Here is a 14435-nt window from a genome sequence, read left to right on the forward strand (position 1 = left end):
TGTAGGGGAAGAAAGGTGGGGTAGGGGTCGTCCTCGAAAAGGTTGGAGGGAGGGGGTAAAGGAGGTTTTGTGGGCGAGGGGCTTGGACTTCCAGCAAGCATGCGTGAGTGTGTTCGATAGGAGTGAATGGAGACGAATGGTATTTGGGACCTGATGAGCTGTTGGAGTGTGAGCAGGGTGATATTTAGTGAAGGGATTCAGGGAAGCCGGTTATTTTTATATAGCTGGACTTGAGTACTGGAAATGGGAAGTACAATGCCTGCACTTTAAAGGAGGGATTTGGGATATTGGCAGTTTGGAGGGAGATGTCATATATCTTTATACATGCTTCTAAACTGTTATATCTGGGCACCTCTGCAAAAACAGTGATGATGTATGAGTGAGGTGAAAGTGTTGAATGATGATGAAAGTGTTTTCTTTTTGGGTCACCCTGCCTCAGCGGGAGACAGCTGACTTGTTAAAAAAAAGTCTGTTGAGTATACCTGGTAAAGTGTATGGTACAATAACTGAAAGAATTAAGAGTAAGATGGAGAGCAGGATTGCAGATGAACAAGGAAGCTTTAGGAAGGGTAGGGGGTGTGTAGACCAAGTGCTTATTGTGAAACTTATAGGTGAACAATATTTAGATAAGGGGTAAAAAGGTTCTTGTTGCATTTATGGATTTGGAAAAGGTGTATGATAGGGAAGACAGGGAGAAAACATGGAAGGTGTTGCAAATATATGGAATAGGAGGTAGGTTATTGAAAGCAGTGAAGAATTTTTATAAGGACAGTAAAGCTGAGGCTAGGTAGTAGGATGATAGACAGCAATCGCCCAGGGAGTTACTACTGTCCTACCAAGTGAGTGTAAAACGGAAGCCTGTAACTGTTTTACATGATGGTAGGATTGATGGTGTCTTTTTTCTGTCTCATAAACATGCAAGATTTCAGGTACATCTTGCTACTTCTACTTACACTTAGGTTACACTACACATACATGTACAAACATATATATACACACTCCTCTGGGTTTTCTTTTATTTTCTTACTAGTTCTTGCTCTTATTTATTTCCTCTTATCTCCATAAGGAAGTGGGACAGAATTCTTCCTCTGTAACCCATGAGTGTCATAAGAGGTGATTAAAATGCCAGGAGCAAGGGGCTAGTAACCCATTCTCCTGAATACATTACAAGTTAAAATGAGAAACTTTCGTTTTTCTTTTTGGGCAACCCTGCCTTGGTTGGATATGGCTGGTTTGTTGAAAGAAGAGTAAGGATCAGGTAGTATGTAGGAGAGAGGGAGATTATTTTCCGGTAAAAGTAGGCCTTAGACAAGAATGTGTGGTATCGCCATGGTTGTTCAATATATTTATAGATGGGGTTGTAAGAGAAGTGAAGGCTTAGGTGTTGGCAAGAGGTGTGGGAGTTGTCACAGTTGCTTATTGCTGCTGACACCGTGCTTTTGAGAGATTCTGAAAAGAAGTTGCAGAGGGAGGGGGAGGTAAGAGAAGGAAATTAAAAGTGAACATAGGAAAGAGTAACAAGAAACTTGGTAATAAAAGATTGGATATGAGATTGGAATGAAAAAATATTCAAATATTTGGGAGTGGACTTGACAGCAGATGGGTCTATGAAAGATGAGGTGAATCATAGAACTGATGAAGAAAAAAAAGGTGAGTGGTGCACTGAGGAGTCTGTGGAAACAACGTTATCCATGGAAGCAAAGAGGGGAATGTATGAGAGTATAGTTATACCAACGCTCTTATATGGGTGTGAAGCATGAGTGGTGAATGTTGAAACAAAGAGAGGCTGGAGGCAGTGGAGATGTCAAGTCTGAAGGCAATGTCTGGCATAAATATTATGCAGAGAATTCGTAGTGTGGAAATTAGGAGGAGGTGTGGAATTACTAAAAGTATTAGTCAGAGGGCTGAAGAGGGGCTGTTAAGGTGGTTTGGTCATTTAGAGAGGATAGAGCAAAATAGGATGACTTGGAGGGTGTATAAATCTGTAGTAGAGGAGAGGAGGGATAGTTGTTGTCCTAGGAAAGGATGGATGGAGGGGGTAAAAGAGGCTTTGTGCAAAAGGGGCTTGGACATACAGCAGGCATGGGTGAGTGTGTTAGGAGTGAAGGCAAATGGTTTTTGGGACTTGACGAGTTGGTGGAATGTGAGCAAGGTAATATTATGTGAAGGGATTCAGGGAAACTGGTTAGCCGGACTGTGGCTCATATGCTGGACTATGTGCAGCCAGCAGTAACAGCCTGGTTGATCAGGCTCTGATCCACCAAGAGGCCTGGTCATGGACCAGGCTGCAAGGGCGTTGATCCCCGTAATACTCTCCAGGTAGCCAGACCTGTGTCCTGGAGGTGTGAAGTACAATGCCTACACTTTACATCAGGGGTTTGGGATACAGCGGACCCTCGGGTAACAATGCAATCGGATAGCGATAGAATCAGATATCGATGTGTCTTTGCGTAAAAATATTGGCTTGGTGAACGATGAAAAATTCAGTTAGGGACATTCGTCCCAAACATGTCCACACGGCCTGGCCCACCCACAGCTGCCCAGCCACTATGTACACCTAGTGTGCCATTGTTTACAAGCCAGGGCGCACGGTTCCACTCATACATTCAATACATTTTGTATTATTCCACTGTTTTTAGTGCTTGTAACTGCTAAATAAGCCACCATGGGCCCACCCTGTGGTAAAAAGGGTGAGAAATACTATCGTACAAGGTCAGCTGCTGCTGCACCACCGTCAGCTGCTGCTGTATCACCATCAGTTGCTGCTGCACCACCATCAGCTGCTGCTGCACCACCATCAGCTGCTGCTGTACCACGGTCAGCTGCTGCTGCTGCTGCACTACCATCAGCTGTTGCTGCAACACCATCAGCTGCTGCTGCACCACAGTCAGCTGCTGCTGCACCACCGTCAGCTGCTGCTGCACCACCATCAGCTGCTGCTGCACCACCATCAGCTGCTGCTGTACCACAGTCAGCTGCTGCTGCACTGCCATCAGCTGTTGCTGCACCACCATCAGCTGCTGCTGTACCACAGTCAGCTGCTGCTGCACCACCGTCAGCTGCTGCTGCACCACCGTCAGCTGCTGCTGCACTACCGTCAGCTGTACTACTCGAAGATGTGGAGAGACTGTTGTTGGTGTGGCTTAACGAGAAACAATTACCAAGAAACAATTAACCTCAAGAGGGTTAGCCACCCAGGATAACCCAAGAAAGTCAGTGTGTCATCGAGGACCCCAGGATGTGACCCACACCAGTTGACTAACACCCAGGTGAACAGGAAAAAATGCCTGGAACTAATGCTCATACTGATGAATTTAAGGCCAGCAAAGGTTGATTTGAGAGATTTAAGAATCATAGTGGCATACACAGTGTGATAAGGTATGGCAAAGCTGAAAAATTCTAACCCCCAACAAGTGTTCAATTGTGACGAAACAGGCCTGTTCTGGAAGAAAATGCCAAACAGGACCTACATTACTCAGGAGGAAAAGGCACTCCCTGGACACAAGCCTATGAAAGACAGGCTAACTCAGGTTTTGTAGTAATGCTAGTGGGGATTGCAAAGTGAAGCCTTTACTCATGTATCACTCTGAAAATCCCAGTGTGTTCAAGAAAAATTGTCTCATTATTCATCAATATTCTTCAATAAAGGTAAGTGTCATTTTAGTATTTATTTATGTACAGTGGTCGCTCGCTTTTCGTAGTTCTCGGCAATCTTAAATTTCGCCAATCATAGGGGTATTTTCGTATAAACATGGACTCGCTTTTCATAGGTTGACTCGCGAATAGTAATTCGTCCAGGATGCTTACGCACAGTGTGAGCAGGGGAGGCCTCCCTACCCAGCCAGTCTGGCATTGTTTACCAGTGAGTGAAGGTCCCCTCAAGTGCTCCTACGAAATATTTCATAATATTCCACTCATTTTAGTGCTTGCAAGTACTAAATAAGCTACCATGGCTCCAAAGAAAGCTCCTAGCGCCAAGCCTGTGGTAAAGAAGGTGAGAAATATGTACAGTGACAAAGTCTTGTACCATTTTAGGGAAGTGTTAAAGAGACTCCAGAAACAGAGCTCTCTCCACAGTTACTTTGCGAGACAGGACTAGAGTGACTCTCAAGGTGGTCCTAGTGGCATTAAGAAACAGAGAAGAGAAGCAATTGGTACCTGAGGTGTTGCTGGAAGGGGATTCCCCTTCCAAACTGTAAACAATCCAATCTCTCTCCTCCTCCAGTCTCCCATACTCTAAGAAGAATCTCCAATAAAGGTAAGTGTTATGCTGTTAATGTTTCATTCATCATTTCCCATTGTATTGTTTATGTACTACATGTATATTTCATGTAAAAAATTTTTTTGTTTTAATACTTCTGAGTGTCAGAAACGGATTAATTGTATTTACATTATTTCTTATGGGGAAAATTGATTCGCAAATCATAAATTTCGTTTATAGTAGCTCCTCCAGGAACAGATTATTTACGAAAAACGAGGGACCACTGTATTTATTTACTGTGAATGTCTCATTGTTTTCTTTGTAGGAAAATGCAAATTTCATGTAAAAAAAAATTTTTTTTTTAATACTTTTGGGTGTCTGGAATGGATTAATTGGATTTCCATTATTTCTTATGGGGAAAATTAATTCAGTTAACAATAAAATCAGTTAAGGACAAGCTCTCTGAAACGGATTAAAATCGTTACCCGAGGGTCCACTGTATTTGCTTTCTTAGGACATCTAAACTGTCATATCTGTGTGACTCTGCAAAGACTGTGATAGTGTAAATAATGATGAAAGGGCTTCTTTTTTTTTTTTGGGGGGGGGGGGGTCGCCCTGCCTCAGTGGGAGACACCCTTTGTGTTAAAAAAAAAAAAAATTAACATGCTGGCTGTCTCCCACTGAGGTAAGGTGACCCAAAAAACAAAACACTTCTGCCATTATTCATAATATCACTGTCTTGCCAGAGGTACGCAGATACGAGTTTGGTAGGTAAGCCACATGGGCAACAGTTAGGCAACTCTATTCCAAAACGCTTCGCCTACTCAGTAGGTTTCTTCAGTCGAGTACAGAAAGTAGGCAGGAGCAGTAGAGATGTGAAGATGATGTAATCAGTCCATCACTGGACTAATAACATCATCTTCACATCTCTACTGCTCTTGCCTACTTTCTGTACTTGACTGAAGAAGCTTACAGTGTAGGCAAAACATTTCAGAATAAAGTTGCCTAACTGTTGCCCATGTGTCTTACCTACCAACCTGTCGGTACTGTATACTATTTTGATAGATACAAGTTTACATGTCACTCTAAACAGCAAATATCCCAAACCCCTCCTTTAGAGTGCAGTCATTCTATTTTCAACACTGTTCATCTCCTACCTAGGTAGGGTAACCTGATACAGAAGAAAATGCTTTCACTGTCACTCAATCACTGTCTTGCCAGATGACCCTCCAAACAGCAACGTCCTAACTCCTTCATAGTATACGCACTGTACTTCCTTCCTCTAGGACTCAAGTCCAACTAACAGGTTTCCCTGAATTCCTTCATAAATGTTACCTTGCTCACACTCCAATATCACATCAAATCATAAAAGCCACTTGCTTTCACTCTCTTATCTAACATGCTCATACAAGCCTGGAGTTTACCTGGAGAGAGTTCCGGGGGTCAACGCCCCCACGGCCCGGTCTGTGACCAGGCCTCCTGGTGGATCAGAGCCTGATCAACCAGGCTGTTGCTGCTGGCTGCAAGCAAACCAACATACGAGCCACAGCCCGGCTGGTCAGGAACCGACATTAGGTGCTTGTCCAGTGCCAGCTTGAAGACTGCCAGGGGTCTGTTGGTAATCCCCCTTATGTATGCTGGGAGGCAGTTGAACAGTCTCGGGCCCCTGACACTTATTGTATGGTCTCTTAACATGCTAGTGACACCCCTGCTTTTCATTGGGGGGATGGTGTATCGTCTGCCAAGTCTTTTGCTTTCGTAGTGAGTGATTCTCGTGTGCAAGTTCGGTACTAGTCCCTCTAGGATTTTCCAGGTGTATATAATCATGTATCTCTCCCGCCTGCGTTCCAGGGAATACAGGTTTAGGAACCTCAAGCGCTCCCAGTAATTGAGGTGTTTTATCTCCGTTATGCGCGCCGTGAAGGTTCTCTGTACATTTTTTAGGTCAGCAATTTCACCTGCTTTGAAAGGTGCTGTTAGTGTGCAGCAATATTCCAGCCTAGATAGAACAAGTGACCTGAAGAGTGTCATCATGGGCTTGGCATCCCTAGTTTTGAAGGTTCTCATTATCCATCCTGTCATTTTTCTAGCAGATGCGATTGATACAATGTTATGGTCCTTGAAGGTGAGATCCTCCGACATGATCACTCCCAGGTCTTTGACGTTGGTGTTTCGCTCTATTTTGTGGCCAGAATTTGTTTTGTACTCTGATGAAGATTTAATTTCCTCGTGTTTACCATATCTGAGTAATTGAAATTTCTCATCGTTGAACTTCATATTGTTTTCTGCAGCCCACTGAAAGATTTGGTTGATGTCCGCCTGGAGCCTTGCAGTGTCTGCAATGGAAGACACTGTCATGCAGATTCGGGTGTCATCTGCAAAGGAAGACACGGTGCTGTGGCTGACATCCTTGTCTATGTCGGATATGAGGATGAGGAACAAGATGGGAGTGAGTACTGTGCCTTGTGGAACAGAGCTTTTCACCGTAGCTGCCTCGGACTTTACTCTGTTGACGACTACTCTCTGTGTTCTGTTAGTGAGGAAATTATAGATCCATCGACTGACTTTTCCTGTTATTCCTTTAGCACGCATTTTGTGCGCTATTACGCCATGGTCACACTTGTCGAAGGCTTTTGCAAAGTCTGTATATATTACATCTGCATTCTTTTTGTCTTCTAGTGCATTTAGGACCTTGTCGTAGTGATCCAATAGTTGAGAGACAGGAGCGACCTGTTCTAAACTCATGTTGCCCTGGGTTGTGTAACTGTTGGGTTTCTAGATGGGTGGTGATCTAGCTTCTTAGGACCCTTTCAAAGATTTTTATGATATGGGATGTTAGTGCTATTGGTCTGTAGTTCTTTGCTGTTGCTTTACTGCCCCCTTTGTGGAGTGGGGCTATGTCTGTTGTTTTTAGTAACTGTGGGATGACCCCCGTGTCCATGCTCCCTCTCCATAGGATGGAAAAGGCTCGTGATAGGGGCTTCTTGCAGTTCTTGATGAACACGGAGTTCCACGAGTCTGGCCCTGGGGCAGAGTGCATGGGCATGTCATTTATCGGCTGTTCAAAGTCATTTGGCGTCAGGATAACATCGGATAGGCTTGTGTTAATCAAATTTTGTGGCTCTCTCATAAAAAATTAATTTTGATCTTCGACTCTCAGTCTGGTTAGCGGCTTGCTAAAAACTGAGTCATATTGGGACTTGAGTAGCTCACTCATTTCCTTTCTGTCATCTGTGTAGGACCCATTTTGTTTAAGTAGGGGCCCAATACTGGACGTTGTTCTCGACTTGGATTTGGCATAGGAGAAGAAATACTTTGGGTTTCTTTCGATTTCATTTATGGCTTTTAGTTCTTCCCGCGATTCCTGACTCCTATAAGATTCCTTTAGCTTAAGTTCGATGCTTGCTATTTCTCTGACCAGTGTCTCCCTACGCATTTCAGATATATTGACCTCTTTTAGCCGCTCTGTTATTCTTTTCCGTCGCCTGTAAAGGGAGCGCCTGTCTCTTTCTATTTTACATCTACTCCTCCTTTTTCTTAGAGGAATAAGCCTTGTGCATACATCGAGTGCCACCAAGTTAATCTGTTCTAGGCATAAGTTGGGGTCTGTGTTGCTTAGTATATCTTCCCAGCTTATATCGGTTAGGACTTGGTTTACTTGGTCCCACTTTATGTTTTTGTTATTGAAGTTGAATTTGGTGAATGCTCCCTCGTGACTAGTCTCATTATGTCAGTCTGGGGCTCCACGCATACATGTCTGAACCTCAATTATGTTGTGATCTGAGTATATTGTTTTTGATATGGTGACATTTCTTATCAGATCATCATTGTTAGTGAAGATGAGGTCTAGTGTATTCTCCAGTCTAGTAGGCTCTATTATTTGCTGGTTTAAATTGAATTTTGTGCAGAGATTTAAAAGCTCGTGTGAGTGTGAGTTTTCATCAGAGCTGCCTCCTGGTGTTATTACTGCAACAATATTATTTGCTATATTCCTCCATTTTAGGTGCCTTAAGTTGAAATCCCCCAGGAGCAAGATGTTGGGTGCAGGAGCTGGAAGATTTTCCAGACAGTGGTCAATTTTTAACAGCTGTTCCTGGAATTGCTGGGATGCTGCATCCGGAGGCTTGTAGACTACCACAATGACTAGGTTTTGGTTCTCGACCTGTACTGCTAAAACTTCCACTACATCATTTGAGGCATTAAGCAGTTCTGTGCAAACAAGTGACTCTGCAATGTACAGGCCAACATCCCCCCCTTTTGCCTGTTCACTCTGTCACATCTGTATAGGTTGTAACCTGGGATCCATATTTCGTTGTCCAAGTGATCCCTTATGTGGGTCTCAGTGAAAGCCGCAAACATTGCCTTTGCCTCTGCAAGCAGTCCACGGATGAAAGGTATTTTGTTGTTTGTTGCTGGCTTTAGACCCTGTATATTTGCAAAGAAGAATGTCATCGGACTGGTGGTATTGTTGGTACTGGGGGATGTCCAAGCCCCTAGTATTGAAAACCTCCTTTACCTCCTCCTTTTAACCTTTTCTAGGATGACCCCTGCTCATCCATCCTTCCACCCCAGATTTATATGCCCTTCTAATCATCTTGTATTATATAATTGTAATTTTTGTTTGACAAATATTTTACGAATTCAACCTAAAGATGCAACTGTATTGTATCCCAGAAGTAGATATTACATAAGAAATAATGCAATTACTGTGCTAACTTACTGCAGACCAAAGGAAGCTTCGTGAAGGTACACCAATCATGAGATTCAGAAGATCCTGACAGAGTTGCTCCATTGATCTTACATAAAGAGATGGCACATGATGATCTCCTAGACTTCCCCAGAGCTCCTGGTACAATAACCAAACACTGCAAAAACCACAAAAAGAATTGTAATTCTGTTATAACAAATAGTGAAAATTTGTGTGATAACCTGTATTACTAAAAATTAATTTTAAATACAAGAATTAAAAACAAATACTATTAGTGAGATATCCCAAACCCCTCCTTTAAAGTGCAGGCATTGTACTTACCATTTCCAGGACTCAAGTCCAGCTAACCAGTTTCCCTGAATCCCTTCACAAAATATTACCCTGCTCACACTCCAAGAGCTCATCAGGTCCCAAAAAACCATTCATCTCCACTCACTTCTATCTAACACGATCATGCATACTTACTGGAAATCCAAGCCCCTCACCCACAAAACCTCCTTTACCCCATTCCTCCAACCCTTTCAAGGATGACCCCTATCCCACCTTCCTTCCCCTACAGATTTATAAGCTCTCCATGTCATTCTACTGTGATTCATTCTCTCTAAATGACCAAACCACCTTAACAACCCCTCTTCAGCCCCCTGACCAATACTTTTAGTAACTCCACACCTCCTCCTAATTTCCACACTCTGAATTCTCTGCATAATATTTACACCACACATTGCCTTTAGACAGGACACCTTCACTGTCTCCAGCTGCCTCCTTGCTGCAGCATTTGCAAACGACGGAGGAAGAGGAGGAGGAAGAGAAGGAGGAAGGGGAGGAAGAGGAAGACGAGGAGGAGGAGGAGGAGGAGGAAGAAGTGGAGGAGGAAGAAGAGGAAGAAGAGGAGGAAGAAGAGGAGGAAGAAGAGGAGGAGGAAGAAGAGGAGGAGGAAGAAGAGGAGGAGGAAGAAGAAGAGGAGGAGGAAGAGGAGCAGGAGGAGGAAGAGGAGGAAGAAGAGGAGGAGGAGGAGGAGGAAGAGGAAGAAGAGGAGGAGGAGGAGGAAGAAGAGGAGGAGGAGGAAGAAGAGGAGGAGGAGGAGGAAGAAGAAGAGGAGGAGGAGGAGGAGGAGGAAGAAGAGGAGGAGGAGGAGGAGGAAGAGGAGGAGGAGGAGGAGGAAGAAGAGGAGGAGGAGGAGGAAGAGGAGGAGGAGGAGGAGGAGGAGAATAATAATACATAATAATAATAATAGGTAATAAGTTTCCTTGAAGCATGAAAAACAGTCCACCCCTGACAGTGACATGATAAGATGAGATAACTGATAAGAGCTGACATTTGATGAGCATACACAAGGGTGGGGGAGGGTGCAGCTGATAAGAAAAGATTAGAGGTGATATTTGATGAGCATGGCCCTCACTTTGTTTTCGCTGGAACACAAACATGTCTGTCTGTCAAGCTCCCTGTCTATCTGTCTAACCGTCTAGCTCACTGTCTCAGAGAGAGCCACAAGACTGCATTGTCATCACATTTACTCACATCTTCAAGCAGGGTATAGCACATTGTCTGGATTTTTTTAGTTATCCTAGGTAATTAACACTATGTATACTTGTATTTATGTGTACCTGTGAGACAGAGATAGACAGACAGAGAGACAGATTGAGAGAGATACAGAGACAGACAAAGACAGACACAGATAGACAGAGACAGAGGTAGACAGAGATAGACAGAGACAGAGATAAAGACAGACAGAGATAGACAGACCCTAAACTTGGGGTTAACATCACTTTCCTCTTAAAAGAGGAGTGTTAATATGACATTACATCAGTGAATCCTTGGTGTTTGCCGCACTGTTTGCTCTAGCTGGCGCTCCCACAAGGTACCAAGTGGTCCCAGATTTTTGTAATACCGCACACACTGAGTGCTAGGACCCATTCTATGCTGACAAGGCGTCTCAGGCCAATTGTGCCAAATTTGAAGGCAGGAAAAATAGAACGTATAAACGCTACTCGTAAGAACGTATATATACGTTTGGACTGTTTAAGGGTTAATATATTTATAGATGGGGTTGTACAATAAGTAAATGCTAGGGTGTTGGGGAGAGGGGTGAAATTAAATTATGGGGAATCAAATATAAAATGGGAGTTGACACAGTTACTTTTTGCTGATGATACTGTGCTTATGGGAGATTCTAAAGAAAAATTGCAAAGGTTAGTGGATGAGTTTGGGAGTGTGAGTAAAGGTATAAAGTTGAAAGTGAACATAGAAAAGAGTAAGGGGATAAGGGTATCAAATGATTTAGATAAAGAAAAATTGGATATCAAATTGGGGAGGAGGAGTATGGAAGAAGTGAATGTTTTCAGATACAGTGGACCCCCGGTTAACGATATTTTTTCACTCCAGAAGTATGTTCAGGTGCCAGTACTGACCGAATTTGTTCCCATAAGGAATACTGTGAAGTACATTAGTCCACTTCAGACCCCCAAACATACACGTACAAACGCACTTACATAAATACACTTACATAATTGGTCGCATTCGGAGGTGATCGTTATGCGGGGGTCCACTGTATTTGGGAGTTGACGTGTCATCAAATGGATTTATGAAGGATGAGGTTAATCATAGAATTGATGAAGGTAAAAAGGTGAGTGGTGCATTGAGGTATATATGGAGACAAAAAACGTTACCTATGGAGGCAAAGAAGGGAATGTATGAAAGTATAGTAGTACCAGCACTCTTATATGGTTGTGAAGCTTGGGTTGTAAATGCCACAGCGAGGAGGCAGTTGGAGGCAGTGGAGATGTCCTGTCTAAGGGCAATGTGTGGTGTGAATATTATGCAGAAAATTCAGAGTGTGGAAATTAGGAGAAGGTGTGGAGTTAATAAAAGTATTAGTCAGAGGGCTGAAGAGGGGTTGTTGAGGTGGTTTGGTTATTTAGAGAGAACAGATCAAAGTAGAATGACTTGGAGAGCATATAAATCTGTAAGGGAAGGAAGGCGGGGTAGGGGTCGTCCTCGAAAAGGTTGGAGGGAGGGGGTAAAGGAGGTTTTGTGGGTGAGGGGCTTGGACTTCTAGGAAGCGTGTTATATAGGAGTGAATGGAGACGAATGGTATTTGGGACCTGACGAGCTGTTGGAGTGTGAGCAGGGTAATATTTAGTGAAGGGATTCAGGGAAACCGGTTACGTAGTATGTGTGGGTGGGTTGGCCTAGTATGGTAGCCCGGCTGACTACCATACATACCGCACTTGATTTTTTTACAATAAATACTACCCATCTCACCCTATATTTTAACCCTTTCAGGGTCCGTCCCGTAGATCTACGGCTTTACGTTCAGGGTCCAAACCGTAGATCTACGCCATGAGCTCAGCTCACTCTGATAAACTGTGAGTGGTACATTTGGGCCTAGATATGAGAGAATACATCTATGTGGTATGTGTGCACCACATAAAACAGATCCTGCAGCACACTGTGTATAATGAGAGAAAAAAAATGAAATCATGATTTTTCGATTAAAACAGCAACTTTGCAGTGTTTTTTCGTATGTTTTTTATAGTTGTATTTGCGATTTCTTGGTCTCATTTGATAGAATGGTAGAGATATTACAGAAATAGAGATGATTTTGATTGGTTTTAGCACTGGAAATGGCTTGAAACTGAGCTCAAAGTAGCAGAAAGGTTAAATTTTTGCCGATATTCAAGAGTAAACAAACGACCTCACACGTCTAATACACGTCAGCTGGTGGGTCTAATATACATTCACAAATATGGTGATGATAGTTATACAATTATTACATTATTGCATAACAGTAAATCTTCTATTTTTTGGTGTGAATAAAAATTCAGTATGTGAATAAAAAATCAAAATGGAATTTATTTGTAAAGCCTCAAAACATAACTAATGAACAGAGGAAATGTTAGTTTAGTGCCAGGAATGCCTACATTGTTCATTCTGGACCCTATTTTGAAACTGGAATATTTTGAACTTTGTGTTAAATTGGCCAAATTAACAATTTCCGATCACTTTATTTTGTAGTTGAAACAGTTGACTTGGCGATTTCTTGTGCTCAATCGATAGAATAGAAGTAATACTAGTGAAATAGCTAAGAATTTGGTTGACTGGAATAATGTAATTGGCCTAAAATGGGAGTCAAAGTCGGCAAAATCGCCGATTCGTAAATATCGCTGACACATCAAAATTCGCGAGAGCATAATTTCGAAAATTTTCCACCAAATTTTGTACTTTTTGTTTTATTACCTTCACAAAAAAATTCTCTACGATTTCATTAGAAAAAATAACAATTTTTTTTTTTGAAAATTCTTGGACACTGGTGCGTGACTCCAGATTTGGGCCTTGGACCCTGAAAGGGTTAAGGTAAGTAATGAGTGAACTGTATATACATTTTATCGCTCTGGGATGCCTAAATATCATAGAATAGTATGTGTGGGTGGGGTGGCCTGGTATGGTAGCCTGGCTGACTACCATACATACCACACTTGATTTCTTAGAATAAATACTACTTGTCTCACCCTAGATTAAGACTATAAATATTTTAAGGTAAGTAATGAGTGCACTATTTGTGTATTGTACTTTTTTATTGTTTTTTGATGCCTGGTTCTATTGCTAACTTAATATATGTTAGAGTAAACTTGTTATCTAGTGTTTGTATGCATTTATAAGTGGAAAAAAAAGTGTTCCACTTTACGGCGGTTTCCGCTTTACGGCGGTAGCCTGGAACCTAACCTGCCGTATAAGTGGGGCCCTGCTGTGTATATATATATATATATATATATATATATATATATATATATATATATATATATATATATATATATATATATATATATATATATATATATATATATATATATATATATATATATATATATATATATATATATATATATATATATATATATATATATATATATATATATATATTTTCAAACAAGTCGGCCGTCTCCCACCGAGGCAGGGTGACCCAAAAAAGAAAGAAAATCCCCAAAAAGAAAATACTTTCATCATCATTCAACACTTTCACCACACTCGCACATTATCACTGTTTTTGCAGAGGTGCTCAGAATACAACAGTTTAGAAGCATACACATATAAACACACAGCATATCCCTCCAAACTGCCAATATCCCAAACCCCTCCTTTAAAGTGCAGCCATTGTACTTCCCATTTCCAGGACTCAAGTCCGATTATATGAAAATAACCGGTTTCCCTGAAATCCCTTCACTAAATATTACCCTGCTCACACTCCAACAGATCGTCAGGTCCCAAGTACCATTCGTCTCCATTCACTCCTAAGTAACACGCTCACGCACGCTTGCTGGAAGTCCAAGCCCCTTGCCAACAAAACCTCCTTTACCCCCTCTCTCCAACCCTTTCGAGGACGACCCGTACCCCGCATTCCTTCCCCTATAGATTTATATGCTTTCCATGTCATTCTACTTTGATCCATTCTCTCTAAATGACCAAACCACCTCAACAACCCCTCTTCTGCCCTCTGACTAATACTTTTATTAACTCCACACCTTTTCC

At 42.2% G+C, this 14435-nt stretch overlaps 1 protein-coding gene across 8 annotated transcripts in view; it reads right to left on the reverse strand.

The window, feature by feature from the left end:
- The window catches only part of LOC128693175 (gamma-tubulin complex component 6), a 464079-nt gene that overhangs the window by 199141 nt on the left and 250503 nt on the right, over nt 1-14435 (reverse strand). For all 8 annotated transcript variants that reach the window (XM_070089457.1, XM_070089462.1, XM_070089461.1 and 5 more), the window contains exon 8: nt 8922-9066. In XM_070089457.1, the coding sequence (XP_069945558.1) occupies nt 8922-9066 (145 nt within the window). The remainder of the gene's footprint in view (nt 1-8921; nt 9067-14435) is intronic.

This window comes from Cherax quadricarinatus, chromosome 28, assembly GCF_038502225.1.
Source record: "Cherax quadricarinatus isolate ZL_2023a chromosome 28, ASM3850222v1, whole genome shotgun sequence".
Lineage (NCBI taxonomy): Eukaryota > Metazoa > Arthropoda > Malacostraca > Decapoda > Parastacidae > Cherax > Cherax quadricarinatus.